The sequence below is a fragment of the Paramormyrops kingsleyae genome, chromosome 8 (assembly GCF_048594095.1).
Source record: "Paramormyrops kingsleyae isolate MSU_618 chromosome 8, PKINGS_0.4, whole genome shotgun sequence".
NCBI lineage: Eukaryota > Metazoa > Chordata > Actinopteri > Osteoglossiformes > Mormyridae > Paramormyrops > Paramormyrops kingsleyae.
This window is the reverse complement of record NC_132804.1, coordinates 21,456,140-21,473,008: the sequence shown is the minus strand read 5'-3', so window position 1 is coordinate 21,473,008 and position 16,869 is coordinate 21,456,140. Positions and strand designations below refer to the sequence as shown.

Here is a 16,869-nt window from a genome sequence, read left to right as displayed (position 1 = left end):
GGGTCCATGCCATGGGAACCATAAAAAAATGGTAAAACATCTTATTACAAAATGTAGCAGTTTCCCTTTTATGTGGTCTTGGACCTGAAAGCCGTAAGTATTCAAGAACAAAAAGCATTTAATATTTTTGTTCATTTCACTTCTTAACATAATATATTTAAACGACCTTGTAACATGCTGAAAGACGCCTCTTGTTCTCAGTGCGATAGAATATAACTCCGATCGTTTGATGTCACCTATGTGGCTGGTTCAAACCAACAGATAATGGATCTAGCCACATCCTTATTTAGACATATCACTAGAGCGTCTAATGGCGATCTGTTTATGATGGGATATGGCTGTGTTTATAAACATACCACCCACTGCAGTATTTAGTGCAGTAATATTTAGTATGAAATATTTCGTACATGTGCTATAAATACCGCAAAAAACTACATAGACCATCAGGAATAGTCACTCTCACGCCTGCGCAATACAGGCTTTCCTTGTAGCTGATGCAAGAGACTCGAACGGCAAGCGAAGAAAGAGGGGCATCAACGCGGCTGAAAGTTAACGCGCAAGAAACGTCCGCTGCATCCAGGCAAAAATGTCGGGAGACGAGGTAATGCTTATTTGATTTAATACGTTAGAGGGAGAGAGAAAGAAGGGAAAGAAAGGGGAAATCCGCGGTTCAGAAGTTTAGCCGAATGTTAACGCACCACCCTCACGTTAGTCGCAGGTTGTGCTTCCACTGCCGTTTTACCTGAAGGCTCACTCACCAGGCTGACTTTATTTAGTTTAAAATATATATATCAGATCCACAATCCCTATGTGTCACACCGTATGGTTGTTATTAACATAAACAATCACCGGTTTTGTCTTACGTTTGCTGTTAGCACCCATTAGCTGTGTAACTGAAGGTAACCGCTGGTCCTACGATAAAATGTGTCGTTTCCTGCTAGTACAGCCGTCATTGTACTTGCTTTACTATTAACTTAAGCGTATCGACAAACTATACAATTTAAGTGGAAATATATATAATTTTTGTATGTTAAATGCTTCTGTATTTTTTTTTTACCTTTTTTATGTGGAAAGCTGGGCGCAGTGGAAATAGAGGACATTTGTTTCTTATGTGAATTTGCTTCTGGTCCTAACCATGCACGTTTTTCAAAATACAGTTAGCAAGTACTTTGACGGTGTATGCAGCTAGGAAGCGGTGTCTTAAGTGTGGCTAAATGTGAAGTAGTTCAAGATGAATCTGAAACCGTTTTCCCTCAACAATCTTCATTGGGCGTGGAACCCCACTACAGTAAACTAAGAATTGCCTCATGGGTTTTCTTTCTAGTGACTTAAGAGAGCTGTCAAACATGACGCCCACTGTCATTGTAGTTTGTGAGCCACCCACTGAGAGCATATGGAACTTTTTGGTCTTGGAAGAAGAACAGGGGAGAAATTATTGTATCAGAGGACGTCTTGAGCAGCAGTGTTTGTCATGCCGAATGTGTGGGGACAGTGTGCTCCATGGGAGTCCACTATGGTTTGCTGTTGGACTGATATGTGTTAAAGTGACACATGGACACAACCATGTGTATTTCAGACCAGATCACGCTGCCCGGCATCTCTGAGGATCTTAATATCCACCTATAGCTCAACTAGGCCTTGGTCACCAATTTAGACTCATTTTTCTTCTTTATATAAATATTCTATGAGTGTGTTTATTAATACTGTCAATACTGCCATGAATCACATGCTTGAGGGCAAATTTGATGAGAATTGCCATATCATTATGACAATTGCATCAGCAGAGTGACTAATCTATCATTATGCTTGATACAAAATTGATTATTTTCCATCTGTTTATTCTTTTATATTTATGTTATTTCTTTTTACAAAACAAAAGAGCAGACACAGTTTTCTGCAGTTTTGTTTACATGGACGGTTGCCAGTGTAATTTTCTTTTTTGTTTTTCTGAATGTTACCGGCTATAAGGAAATTAGGCTACACGCTATTTTCTGGCACATACAGTTCAGTCAGTCACCTGCTTCTTTTCACAATATGGGCTGTGGTTTTTATTGGAATAAAGTAAATGCTTGGGTAGGCCTGGACGATATGGCAAAAATTTATATCACGATATATTTCTTAATTTTGGTCGATACGATATAATTCCGATATCGATATGGACAATATTAAAAAGCCTCAGGAAAAAACTGCCGAGGACACGCACAATGGTTGTCTGCAAACTGAATTTGCAAAGTCTATAATACCTCCAGGCTCCTCCTATTAAAATTATATATATTTTTTTTTAAATAAAAACAGTACAAAAAAAAAAGGTTCACTTTTTTTTTGTATTTAGCCTTTACAAACAAGAAATGTGAAATAAACTATCAAATAAATAAAACTCTCAGACTCAGCTTATTAACAATAATATATTTCCATTTAAACTAGAACAGGCTGATTATTCATATACAGTCGAACCCGGTTATGTCGCCGGCCTAGGGGGTTGCCAAAAAGCGTCGAGATAACCGATGATCGAGATAACCGAAAACCAATATGGCAGCAATATATTAGTATGTGCTTGAAATGTATTTATGTGCGTTAATAACTGAGAATGTACATGCACGGGTTTTTGGCATTGCCGTGATTTGTTTGACGCGATCGGCATGCTATAAATATGTACATACATCAGGGCCGGTTCTAGACATGCATATATGAGGGGGCAGACAGAAATGTGAAGGGGGCACATGGTGGCGACAAAGGCGGGAAAGGGGTGGGGTGGTGCTCTGGATAACTGTTTTTGTCATGTAATTGGATTGCACTTTGTCAGGCCTCTGCCCTAAGACCTGTCCAACTTGGGTGTCCCACCTGAAGGCTAAGCTTCTGCTGGTGTAGCTCTTAGGGTCACTGAGGCACGCAAAGCCCCTGACCACAGTAAGGTGGCAATCCCTCAGGGGGAAAACTGAAAAGTAAAACAAAAAATAAAATAAAATATTCCTCATCAGATTAAAAACAAGACATTTACCTTAATTGGATGGCCTATATCAAACATATTTGAACCCAACAAAACACTTTTCACTATTGCCAATATTACCAAAACTAAAAAGGGTAGGCTAAGTTATGAAAAAGAAAAAATCAATTCACCGAGTCTTGAAATATAAAACTGAAAAATAGGATCGGTCAGGGTTCATTTCACTACATGTTGTACTTGTTATAACTATGTACGTGACGAATAAAGAATCTTGAAATCACAACGAACAAGTCGCTCAATGAGAATGAATGACGTAACCGACCGGCTAAGCTGCTTCTAGTTCAAATGGTACGATCCACACTAGGGGTGTCTAAAATCGTTTTACATAAAATAAGGTGAGGTTCTTTCTTTAAAAAAAAAAAAAAACAACAAGAAAAATGTTAATACCCCCCCCCCCCAAACTGCTATTTTTGTCTATTTGGGGGGGGTCTTGATCGGGGGGTACTGGGGGGTACAGTACCCCCCGATCAAGACCCCCCCAAATAGACAAAAATAATTCGAACCATGATCTCACTAGTCACTATGATTTTGACGAGAAGGGCCCAATCCCAAACTATACCCTCGACACTCCGCCTTCATTTCGAGTCACACTCCCGCCGAGTCACTCTCACAACACGCCCTATACACTTAAACTGAAGGAAATTGTCACAAGAAAGATCTGAGACAGACTTGCCCTCGCAGCGCCTTTTTACAGTCTTCTTTACCGGAAAGAGGAAATGCATTACGTAGTGATTTGACGAAATGGATCCATCAAGAAGCTGTATTGTATTTTCTTTAATGACATATCAGTTATTTTAAAAAAGCACAGTTTATCTAATGTGAGAAGACGACGGCTACGTCGTCTTATTGCACTGAGCAATTTTAAGTATGTACATGTGTCATATTGACGATTGTACAATTTCTACCATAGCTAGTTTACACGCATAAAACATTACGCATTACTTCTGTACCAAATACCAGATCCAGATATGTAGAGGAAAAAACAGGCAAATATGAAACATAAATTGTTATTGCTGGTGTGATGTTGATCGAGTTTGCGTACGAATGTTTCTTCGCGTGGTTTCTAGTTTGAAAAGTACACAAAATCTCTCGTAATCGGATCACGATAAAATCTATCTGTACTGACCAGCTATAAATAACTGCTTTCCTATTTTTTTTTCTGCAGCGATGAATTATAATATGTAACATAGACTTTCTATGTGTATTTCACTGTGCTGTTAGAATCCAATTATTAAATTATCGCGCTGTTCTGTTTCCTGTGCGCTAGGAATTATGGGATATGGAAGTGGTAGTGAAATCGCGCGAGCCACCATCGTTGCCGACTCGCTAAAGGAGGGCATAATCGACCACTCCCCCTTAGCCCATGCTGCTTTGAGACACACTTCAACATGGCGACGGGTCTCGGGAACGCGCAAACGAAGGCGGAGTCGTGAGGCGGAGTGTGTAGGGACCGGTTTGGGATTGGGCCAGAGATTGCTGTTTCCTCCAAACCTTCCGCAATCACGCAGCTCATTTCGCTTTGCCCTGCCTACTGAGAAACTGGCTCATTTGCATACTAACAGTGATTGGATGTTTAGCTGGGGGGAGGGTGAGTGGGGGATCTGCCGAGTGCTGCGTGAGCCCGCGCACAAACAGAACGCGGAGGGAAAGAGCGAACAAGAAGTGAAACTTATCATCTCGTTTGTGCCTTTTTCAGTGGATTTTTCAGCTACTGTAGTAAATCTTGTCCATATTCAGTTTGTGGGTAATTATTATTTTCTTCCTCAACTTCTAAAAGTTTGATTTAAGGGGGCAGGACGTTTGCTTAAGGGGGCGTTGCCCCAGCGTAGAGCCGGCCCCGACATACATGTTGGCTAACAAAAGGCATACCACCAACTAACAGCAGAGATTTACCAGTATACAATAAAAACCACCGTCGTTTCTTGATACAAACCTTTAATTATATTCTCCAACATTGAAAACACAAAGATCGCTCACAAAATCACAAAAAACCTGCGGGGTGTACTGTAGTTCGTTTTCACAAAAAGCTAACCAGTGTCAAAATTAAATTCACGAGTCATTTCCCTCTGACGCAGCTCTGAAAAGTATCATACACGTGGTTACTATGGTTTCTTTACAAAGTCTAAAATGCTTTGTTGCTTTTGCTTTTAACAGTCTGCTTGAAAACAAATGCTTCAATATTATTTATGCTGTCTAAAAAAGTTTTACCTGGATCACGTTTCACAGCTGCGTTGTTCAGCAAATTACCATGCGAATGCGATTTGAATACGCGCTGTTTAGCACTTGTGATACATTTTTAAAAGCCGGTGAATATATATAATATTCAAATGTATATCGAAATATCGGAAATGTGTTTAAAAATCGTATCACCGTTATCGAAAAAAATTATATCGCGATATATATTGATATCGAATTATTGTCCAGCCCTATGCTTGGGGGACTGAGCTGCTATCCTGATTTTTATTCCCCCCCCCCCCCCCCACCCACAGCCCTGTAGTCATGAGAGGGGCTTTGTTGCCCTACACACAAATTGGCTTCCTATTTTTGGTGTGGCTTGGCGTGTGACTGTGATTGGAAGGCCGCCGGTTTGAGCCTCGGCAGAATAGTCTCATTACCATGGGCAAGGCCCTTAACCCCCAGCCCCAGGGGTGCTGAACGCTGGCTGACCCTGTGCTGGGACCCCCAAGCTTGATCTCACCTGCATATGTGTCTTTGGGTGTCATGGAATTTGCCCACAGGGATTAATAAAGTATTACTGATCTGTTCTGTTCTATTTTCTTGTGTTTGGACTGAATGTAGCGTCATAGGATTTGTTTCTGGATACCCATCAGGACTCACTTCGTGTAACAAGAGTATAGATTGTCTAACATTGGTGCATTGGTTGTCATCGGTCATCTAGGTGTTACGTGCATTTTGGATCTCATTTAATAATAGCAAATGATAAACTTTAATGAAACAATGTAACAATTTTAGGTAGTTAGACTGAGGGTGAAATTACCTTTTTATTTAAAATTAAATTCTTTTGTCATTAATATGACCTTTTTTAAATGTTTGTCTTTGCCTTCTCAGACTTATTTTTGATAGTGTTTGCGATCTCTGAATTAGCTTTCTGTTTTCCCTTTTTGCAGATGATTTTTGACCCCACCATGACCAGGAAGAAGAAGAAGAAAAAGAAGCCCTTCATGCTGGAGGAGGAGGGGACAGAAGCCCCCAGTGAGGACACCCAGCCCTTAGAGCCCAAGGAGGCTGACACAGAGGGTGGGGAGGAGCGGGAAATGGACCACGAGGAGGATGAGGCCAAGAAGAAAGGTAGGAGCAACAGAAACCAGACAAGGGGCTAGTTATTTAGGTTTGGGTTTAATGATGTTGTGTCACAATGCAGTTCATGTATGACAGGTAGACTGCTACTTCTACTGTGGAATTTGTGGCTATATATGTGTGTCAAATGGTAATACTTATAGTCTAATTTTTTTTCCCCTTCAATTATAATTCTCCCTGAAGAGCCCTCAGACAATCTTGATGACTTGAACTTCTTTAATCTGAAAAAGAAGAAAAAGAAGATAAAGAAGTTTAATGATCTAGAAGATGGAATGAAGGTCAGTGCAGGTTAATCAAGCTGTAATCACTGTATCTCTTTCCATTCTGAATGCAGTGTTATTGCACACCGAATTCTACAGTATTTAAGGACCCTTTTAAGCTGATCATTTAACTAAGATCCATAACATGTTCTTGTCTTACTGAATGACTACATCCATGAACAGATAACCGATTATGTGGGCAGCTTGCTGCTGTGGACTGGCTGAATGTGAAGGGAATGTCTTTACAGGAGATGAAGATCGAGGCAGAGCAGCCAGAGCCAGTGGATGATGATGAGATTGTACCTGGACTGCTATTGACCAGGAAGAAGAAGTCGACCAAGGTAGATTTCATGGATGAGGGCGAGGCTCAAGACAACGATGAAGGTAGGGATGGAAGAATGAGGTATACCTTAGTTTTACATAGTCGACTTGATAATGAAATACTTCCAGTGAAATACTATTTTTACAGCTGGGTATTTTACTAGGGCAGTTCCAATACTTTACATGTACCCCCTTCTGGGACTTAAATGCACAACCACTGAGGTACGCGTCCATAGTCCTAACTTGAGATGGGTATTTTGGCGAGAAGTACTAGTCAAATTTTGCCAGTCATTGTTTCAAGTATTCAATTAACCCTGCCCTAGCCCCAATCACAGAAACAAAGAAACTTGTATTGAGTAATACTCAAAATATTTTAGGGCTACCACAATCAGTCGACATCAATATTTTAAATCGACGCATCATTTTAATGAAATTACCTTGCTGATTTCTAAAATGCTTCAGTTCATTGTAACAAATGTTTTCCTTTAATATCACTACGTAGGCTTAATTATGGGAGTAGTTCAAATTATCATTAAAAAACAGATGGTGGTTTTGCGCTGTGCAAAGTTTCAGTGGCCTAGCATGTGGCGCTAGCACTGCACACGAGCACCTGAAGAGAACACACAGGAGCTGTATTCTGGATGCTGGACCACCAAAATAGGCAGTACCCCACCAAAAGTGTTATCTATTCATGTTTATTAAATTATCATTAATACAGAGCTTTTTAAATATCTCATTACCAGTGTGTGTGACGGTAAGTGTTGGGCTTGTTGGGACCAGTGTCATTATCGTAAATTAAAACTGAAAGGAAAACAGGAACTAATGAAAGAAATCATTAATTGAAATAAAAAATGAAAACTGTATTTACCTAATAAACCTGCCGGCCATTAATCAGCAAATAGTACTGCCACCCCATCAACATCATTTTACCTAATTTAACCACAGTATCTCCTGTTTTAAAAGATGTTGCAGGTGCTCAGCTTTCCCTTTCTTCACCACGACTTCAGTACTTAGTGCATCCATTATTTACCAAAACAGCAGCGTGTGGTGCTCCGCTAACCAAATTTATACAGATTATAGATTCAGTAAAATAGTCGATCAATCCATAGAAAAATTGTTGTTAGTTGCAGCCCTAAAATATTTTCTTTCCATACAAAATGAGATATTACCCAACAGCCAAAGAATTATACAAAACATTAAAAAGTATCTTGAATTAATTCATTTGAAATTGAAATTGAACTGAGATAGCTCAAGTGTAATAGCATACAATAATATTAAATATCTTGTGCCTTAGGCAGTTAGAGCAAATGGCAATTATTTTTTAAAATACAATTCTAATAGTACTTCTCTGGCTTGTAGGCTATTCCATTAATTTATTTCCATAAAAAAGAGACATAACTCTTTGCTGGAAAAGGATGACAAAACGATAAAAGTAGTCTTGGAACTAGGGCTGAATGATATTGGAAAGATTTAAATTGTGATATTTGAAATCTTTGCGAAAAATATTATGACATTTATAAAACAGAAAAGGAGTTGAAAATGTACCCAAAATAAACAAATACATTCTCTATGTACTGGGAAAGGGAATTCAGTAGTTCTGGTTGCCAGAAGTCTCTACTGGCACATTGACGATTCACTCTTATTTAAAGTTTATTCAGAGCAAATTTCACAGCGTGTGAATTTCAAGGGCATTTTTAATGGCAGCCATGACAACCTAAACGTTCACACGCAAAGCAGAGCCGACACTTGCTTTGGCTCGATATCTTCTCTCTGGATTGGTTTAAAGAGCACAGACAAAGCTTGTGCAGAAACTGAGGATGTAGATTCAGAATGAATAAACTGCAAACTTATTAGTGATAGCTAATTTCTTAGATTTTTTATAATCTCCCCCTCAGTTTTCTACATGTTCTCAAATACTTGACAATGCTAACCCATCCCTATTTCTAACAACTACACCCACCTCAGAGTATTTTATTTGGACAAATCTATACACAGTAATAGATTGTTTATGGTTATTATTGATGAAAGGAGAAGTGTTGAATGAAGGTTTACTGTGTGCTGCCCTTCACCAACCATTTTAACACAGTAGGAACTCATAACTAACTGACCAGCCGAAACAAAACAGTGATTGATGGCAAGTAATAATTCATCCCAGTGTGGGTCCAGAGTCTTATTTTCCCCAAAATTTTCAGGCATTAAAAGCTATAGCATTGTGAATCAGAAGGAATTAATCTGTTTTGGGGGGTGGAAATTAGCTTGATACAAGTGCTCAGAATGTATTTTGATGGATTGTAAGCTATGAAGTAAAACAAATTGAAATCTTCCCAATTGCAGCCCAGGAGGACGATGACAGCAGAATCAATGACGGCATCACATTTGTTGCGCAGACGGGGCCGGCATGGGCTGGGACAGAGCGAGACTACACGTATGACGAGGTACCATTCCAGGCATCTTCTTGGGCATAATGATCTGAGTGGCATTTCTGTGGGGTGAAATGGCCCCGAGGAAGCAGTGGCTTTTACAGCACTTCCGCTCAGTGGCCACTTTTGTGGAGTGACAGGAGTAGCTCTGAGTTGATCATGTGACATCTGGTATACAGTTGCTGACCCGAGTCTTCAACATCATGCGCGAAAAGAACCCTGACATGGTGGCCGGGGAGAAGAGGAAGTTTGTCATGAAGCCCCCCCAGGTGGTCCGGGTGGGCACCAAGAAAACGTCTTTTGTCAACTTCACTGACATCTGCAAACTGTGAGTGCCACTGCTTTTCCTTCTGCATTGAGAGGGTTGCCGCTCTGGTCCCGCACGCCTGTCTTCTCCTAATTTGTTTCATTTGTTTTGTTAGCTTGCACCGTCAGCCAAAACATCTCTTGGCCTTCTTATTGGCCGAACTTGGGACGAGGTAAGATCTTAAACATTCCACAGCCTGTTTGTTACCGGTTTGATTTACTGCTTCTCTTACCTCCTTCTTTTTGGCCACAGCTTCCAAATATGACACGTATGGGAAAATTTTCAGCTTTTTTACAGCTGAGTAAAAACACAGATGTGTTGGACATGCTGAGTTTTGTCTCATTAATTGTTGCTGTTTTTTTTCTTTGGACAGCGGCTCAATAGATGGAAACAACCAGCTAGTTATAAAAGGAAGGTTTCAGCAGAAACAGATAGAAAATGTCTTACGAAGATATATTAGTAAGTTTGATGTTATGTCCGTGTTTTGTGTACCCTGGCCTAACCTTTGTTAGCAACAAATCATAATATGGTTTTATCTTTATCATTTGCCACTATAGATCTGGAAGAAGGGGTATATATACAAGTTTCATACTGTTTATCATTTTTTTATTGAATTCAGATGCGATTTATATAATTAAAATATACGCTTGAACCCTGTCATTATAACACATTTTGTATCAGGTCGCATCTGTATTAAGTCTGTGGTCTTCTGGGAAATCTGGGATGTAAAGTATCTTATCTGTGTGTGTGTGTGTGTGTCTCTCGCAGAGGAATATGTGACCTGTCACACCTGCCGCTCCCCGGACACCATCCTTCAGAAGGACACGCGGCTCTACTTCCTGCAGTGCGAGACCTGTCATTCTCGCTGTTCCGTGGCGAGCATCAAGACCGGCTTCCAGGCTGTAACGGGCAAGAGGGCGCAGCTCCGTGCCAAGGCCAACTGAGCCCACTGCGCAGTGGAGCTGCTAAGGACCTGCCGGAGGTGCTGACTGGACAGTTTTGTTAAGTGAGGGTGCTTTTTGTAATTGCTCCATTTCCTAACGTGAGTACAGGTTAGTCACATTGATAAAAAAAAAAAAATCACAATTCCAGACACACTGGGATTGTTTTAGATTTTTACAATTTGGATGTTCCGTTTTGCTCTTTTTTTTTTTTTTTTTTGCCTCTTAAACACTCAATTCTCAATATCCATTTCAGAAAAGTGAATTAAAGTAACTTTGAAGTTTCCTTTTATTCTGAAGGAGCCTGTTTTAGTGCAGTGTTAATATCTGAGAGCAGTATTTAATACTTAGTTTTCAACTTGGTTGATAATTAACGAGAGCAACATCAAGTGCTCGTATCTGTGATAAAGGCCGTATAGCTAATATCAGTCTTGAATTTATAGATGATGATCCCATTGAATTAAAGTCCATCAAACAGTCCTCTGAAGTAGAGATGGTGTGGACTGTTTTTTTTTTTTTTTTTTTTTTTTTTTTTTTTTTTTTTTCCCCCCTGGTTGAAATCATTACTCTGAAACTTGAACGTATTTGTTTTGTAATTGCATACTACATGTGCTCTGCCAGTCATGAACAATCGTAGGTCATAAACAGTGTCAAGGCATCATCAACGGAATCGTTTTTAGTAATTTAAAGTTGGCTGAACCAGGCTAACATGCTGATCTAGCATCGGATTCCCCCACTTCATAAAGCATGCCTGGCTGAACACCTCGATTTCCAACACATGTCTCTGAAGCCGAGCTGATCAGGGAATTCAAGTCGATTGATCACCACATGTAAAATACACTGGGTTTTGTCACTGTGAGGAATGTGTGGTATACAATAAACAAGGCTTGAATTCATTTTAAATGTGCACGTTTAAATTTGATCTGTTATTGCTTTCTGTTGAGTATTCTGCAGTTATTTCTACCCACGTAAGTCCTTTGGAATGTGGGTACATGAAGGGTGAATCCTCATTTCGTCACACTTTTTTAATGCCTCTTCATACCACTTAACATTGTAGTAGTGGTTATGTTACGATCTGTATCTGATTTCTGTGATGCTTTAGGCAACAACTGCTATGAAGGCCTAACAAATACGGTGCCAGTGTTTGCAGTATCTGTCCACAAACCTGTTTAACACCTGATTTGTATTCTCGGAAATTACAGCTAGCATGTAACCCATTTTTATCCATATTTACTTTAGGATTCATTGACCAAAACAGTTATACAACCCAATGTTAGTCATCTGTCTAATATATACAGACTCTCCTCTACTTACGAACTTTCAGACATATGAACAAAGAGGACTAAGTCCAAATTGTATCCGTTGGGCTCTCGTTTCCTGTCTGCAACATAATTTTTTTTTCTGCTCGCCAATTCCGCCTAGCTTACGAATTCTGGCTGCTACTCCCGCCGCGCAACAGCGTAGCTTGTGTACACTCAGCATCCTAGTTCTTTGTACTTGCGTATACCCTTAAAATGATGTTGAATAACTACTTCAAATGAATAACATTTCAAGTTACAAACGGCTGTTCAGAACGTAACTCGTTCGTAAGCAGGAGAGCGTCTGTAGTCTTACTAAAGACATCAAAAAATAAGTGCAGAATCATTTACATAATGTAGTTTAAGCGAATCATGTATTTTGTGATGAGATGATAGTACTTTATTGAGGCCGTGGGGAAATTCTCTTATACTGCCCCATCTTACTCTCCATGATACACAGACACATATGTAGGTAAGAGCAAGCTTGGCGGTGAAGGACAGCCATCTGTAGTGGCACCGTGGAGCTGGGGTTAATGGCCTTGCTCAGGGGTCCACAGTGACTGTTCTGCCAAGGCTGGGCTCAAACCAGCAATATTCCAATCACAAGCACAGGCTTAGCCAAGTGAGCCACAAGCTGCCCCCATATATAATTGTATTCTATGATGAGACAGTTCTATTTATGTTTTACACTGGTGTAGCTTAATCTGTGCTGCTACACTGGCTGATAAAAATTACATGGTCAATAGTAAGTCCTAAATGTAATGTTCACTAACAGTGACTGTTTCTGACAGTTATCATTTGAGAGCCAGCATGAGGCTTCCTGTGTAAGGACTCTGTACCCATAGCCTAAAGGTCATTGTAATATGGTCCCATGGCCAGTCTCTGACACTGTTGGGCCCTTGAGAAAGAGCCTTAACCCCAGTTACTGTCCAATCTTGCTTTCCAAAAAAAAAAACAAAAACGTAGGCCTCTGGATAAAGGTATGTGCTAAATGAGTAAAATGTGAAGATTCAGTAATTTGGTAAACTTGGAAGCCATTCCATTTCTGTAAGAGATACATGTTGACAGGAATAGTAAAAGTGAACAGATTTTTCACTGCAGCTTCTTTTTATTAATCACCTTCACAATCAGAAGCTGCTGAACGGGAGGGTAATGAAAACCAAACAACTAAGAGTATCATGAGGTGTAAAGCTGATCCAGGTGCTGTTTGGTTTGTTGACATTATGAAACTTTTGGATGTTGGCAAAAGTTTGCCGCTGCTGCATATGGGAGACTCAATTTATCTGCTCGGATACAGGACTCCCATGTGCATAGGTGTGTGTGGGGGTGTTGAGGAGTTTGGCAGGCTGATTAGAACCTGGTGTGGCACAGAGGATTTTCACTTTAAGTTGCTGTAGACGTGCGAGGCCTCGCTCATGATAAACCAGGAGCACCTCCAAAGGCCATGGAAAATGGGGCCAGAGTCTCACTGTGCTCAAGCATGAGCTTCTGTGTAACATCACTCTGTGCAATGGCTGACGTGACAACTGCATGAGTAATGGCCCTCCCTCTCTCTGCCTGGACCTCTGGAAACTGAACCGTTTTATCCCTTTCTTTAAATTTGGAACTCAAGACTTTTGAATGTCCCCGTTCAGCTGAAAAAGGGCACTAAGTTCAGAATTTCTAAAATGGTTTGCAGTGTTAATCTGCTCTTGATAATTTTTTTGTGTATTTACTGGAACATTTGCAACATGTTTTAATTATGTCATGTGTGATACATTAAAAAGAGGATTCCATAGCAGGTCTAGATGCTTTTTGGGAAGATTGATTGTGTGTGTTGTCAGGAAGGGTTACAGTGCGTGCTGTTCTCTCCAAGCTTACTTCAAGAAACCCACAGTTTGTAATGAATGGGTTCATTTTCTGCACCTCCTGAAGCTTGTTGCATTTATCACGACTTAAAATTAAGACACAAAGTCATGTGCTTTTATAATGAATGCGGGTGACATTTACTTCTAAACCAGTCTCTCAGTACAGTGTATGAATACTGCATCAGTGCATAAGTAAAAGTGCCAAAGCATTTGCAATTTTTTTTTAATCGCAAAACGTAATTATTAAATTCCAAGTTTATTGTCATTAAATGAATAAATAAAAATGACAATAATATAAAAATAATGATAATAATAACAATAATAATAAACACTTCATGAGAGGATTTTTTTGCCTTCAGAGCAGCAGTATATGAAAGGGAACATTTCCAAAACATTGCATGTTACAGTGTAAAGTTACGCCACACTTTTACATCCCTCTTACACCATTAGTTTGGTGTTACTGTGATATTTCTGTGCCACATGGTCAAAATATAACTGTGAATAATAAGAATCAAGTCAAAAGTCAAAGCATCATCTTTATATGGTACTGAATTTGAGGTGAAAATTGCCATATGTTAATGCTCTAAATTTTATCTTAAAATTACTGTTGATGAAAGTAGGGAATTTTACAAAGTTTTGAATCCCTCTGTGTGTGACCTGTTGCCCTCTTCCCTTCACATTAATTACTTGGCTGGTCATACTGAGTTAAACCAGCCGTCAAAACTGAGTGTAATCTTCGGACCATGGAACACAAATGCTCATTTCTCATGTAGCTACGTAAAAGCAGATTCTCTTGAACTGCATGTTGATGATACTGGAGGTGAGGACTACCTGCTGCGATCTCACAAATGATCCAATGTGGATGAGATTAAACGCATTGCTCTGTGTTTTTTCACGCCACCAAATGAATGGTCATAAGACATTGTTTTGCGTATTACTTCTGCGTAAGTATTACAAGGTCTTTGGTGACCTGATTTTTGGGGTAATACTTTACCAGTGCTATATGTGATTAAAATTTACTGTGTTCAGAATTGCTACTTTTTTGAAAAAGCAAATAAACAAAATAGGCCTACCTCTCTAACAATTTCATGCCATGACTTAAGTGTCTGGACTAAAATTGTATTGCTAGAAGATAGCTATATAATACCATGTGTTTCCGATATGACTTCAAAAAAAAATTCTCCATTCGATGGCACCAGCTTTGTTAGCTTAAGTCCTACACCCATTGCTGTTTTATTTCAAGGACCATATCTGGATTTTTGACAACAAGAGCATCGTTTGGGACTGACCTGTGTCAATAAATTACATTAGAAGTGCCCTGTTTTATTTTATATTTTACATTACTGTGGCTGTGTTGCACGCACAGACTTTCACAGTTGAACGTAGATGAGAGCAACCGTCTTTCTGCCATAAATTGTGTTTCCTTATAAATTATTGTTTAGTGATCAAGTTTGGTCCTTTTTTATAAATGTGATCTTTCAGTGTTCCAAACACTGTAGGCATACACATATTTTTGTATATATATTTCTGATATTGTACTTTTTGGTGAATTTTACTTTGCTTTGCCTATTCCTTTGTGATTTTAGATTTATTGGCCTTGTGCTAAATGACATGTTGCTGCTCCTTGTGTAAAGATAATACTCTTTGTGTATTTTACATGTTCAGTGCCATGAATTTCTTAAAAGTTTTAAATGTGGGATGGCTCTCTTCACAGGTACATTCAGATGTTTTCTGAACAGTAAATGTATATAAATGAATACCTCAATGTCTTGTTATGATGACAGAAAATAGAGCGGATGTGTTTTCCTTATGATCCCTTCATACATCCTCTAGGTAGCACTTGCCTTACTTGTTAGCCGCCAGAGGAAAAGGCATAATTTAAATGCAAAAAACATCTTGAACATTTTGAAAGAAGTGCGCTAATGTGAAGACTCACCAGGATTTCAAAATACTTTGATGGAGTTATGACTTAGACCACAGAGTTCATGTCTGACTAAATCTAAGGGTGATATTTAGCTCTCTCCACTATGTGTCACTCTAAACTAAACTTCTAGTGACATTCAGACAGATATTTAATGTATGACATTTGCTAAAAGAGGCTGGGCAGATAAGTATATAACCATTACGATTATCTTCACGGGTTGTATAAAAGACCATCTTGAGTCTTTTGTAGTCAGGTGATTCAGTTACATAATACATAGTATTTTAATGAAATTACAATCATCATGTGACCTATAAAATATGAAGATATAGGGTTATACATTTCTGATAAACAAATACAATGTCATTAATTGGCTTACTGGTGTCCATTTTAGAGATTTGATGAAAGGATAACAAGCAAGTAGCCTTCATGCTGTTCGCATTGTTTTTTGTTTGCGTATGAAAACATGTTGACACAAAGCTGTCATTGTAAATCATCCTCGTACCATAAAAGGCTCAATCGATTACAGATGCTGAAAGATTGTTTTTATCGATTGAAAAAAAAAATATGGGAGAAATGTGCATCTGAAAGTTGTGAAACGTGGAAGCACAAGTTTTAATATGACTTTCAGTGTCAGTTTCACTTTAATTTCCCTAAAATGTTTACTTGTCTCTTCATCGCAATTATTTATTATGGGTTCCGACAGCAGCTTTCTGGCCCAGAGTATCCGTGTTCTCAAGTGAGGGATGATTTTCTCAGCTTCTTTGGCCTCTGAGATATCATGTGTGCGTCGTCATTCTTGGATGGGTTATGGGTCCCATTAGAGTTTCCAAGACAACTTACTGAAATCTTTGCCCAAACTTGTCTTCATATCTGAGCAAATAGAAAAAATATCTATAAAATACTTTCCTGCATTTCATTAATTCCTTCCATATTACCAGGAATTAAAAAGTATCCTCAAATGCTACGAGACTCTGACAAATTGATGTTGATCCTGCTGAGGATGTAATATGCCCTTACTTGGGTCTTTGCGAATCCTTAGAGTGCTGTAACTAATCTCTCCACTCTTCAATGTTTCACACACCTTCTTCTGGCTATGAGAGACAAACCAAGACACAGCCGTTTTCATGGTTCCCTGGTCAGTTTCAGGTCCGAAAATCAAACGGAATTGAAAACATGCTGTAATGACACATTTTGTAAAGAAGCATTTAATTCAGATAAGGTGACTTCAC

General features: G+C 39.2%; 1 protein-coding gene across 1 annotated transcript; it reads left to right on the top strand.

Annotated features, from left to right (window-relative positions):
- The first annotated feature begins 458 nt into the window (after positions 1–458).
- eif2s2 (eukaryotic translation initiation factor 2, subunit 2 beta) lies at positions 459–11,467 on the top strand. Its single transcript, XM_023795491.2, has 9 exons — positions 459–601; positions 6,133–6,313; positions 6,506–6,600; positions 6,831–6,966; positions 9,238–9,338; positions 9,503–9,651; positions 9,746–9,802; positions 10,004–10,089; positions 10,399–11,467. Exons 1-9 carry the CDS (start codon positions 587–589, stop codon positions 10,572–10,574), a joined length of 996 nt encoding a protein of 331 aa, XP_023651259.1. The 5' UTR covers positions 459–586; the 3' UTR covers positions 10,575–11,467.
- The last annotated feature ends 5,402 nt before the right edge of the window (positions 11,468–16,869 follow it).

What these genes read in the sequence shown, in the direction of transcription:
- eif2s2 (XM_023795491.2), top strand. An exon ending in ATCTAGAAGATGGAATGAAG is followed by an intron (nt 6,601 to 6,830) that starts GTCAGTGCAGGT and finishes ATGTCTTTACAG; the next exon opens with GAGATGAAGATCGAGGCAGA. An exon ending in TTGGCCGAACTTGGGACGAG is followed by an intron (nt 9,803 to 10,003) that starts GTAAGATCTTAA and finishes TTCTTTGGACAG; the next exon opens with CGGCTCAATAGATGGAAACA.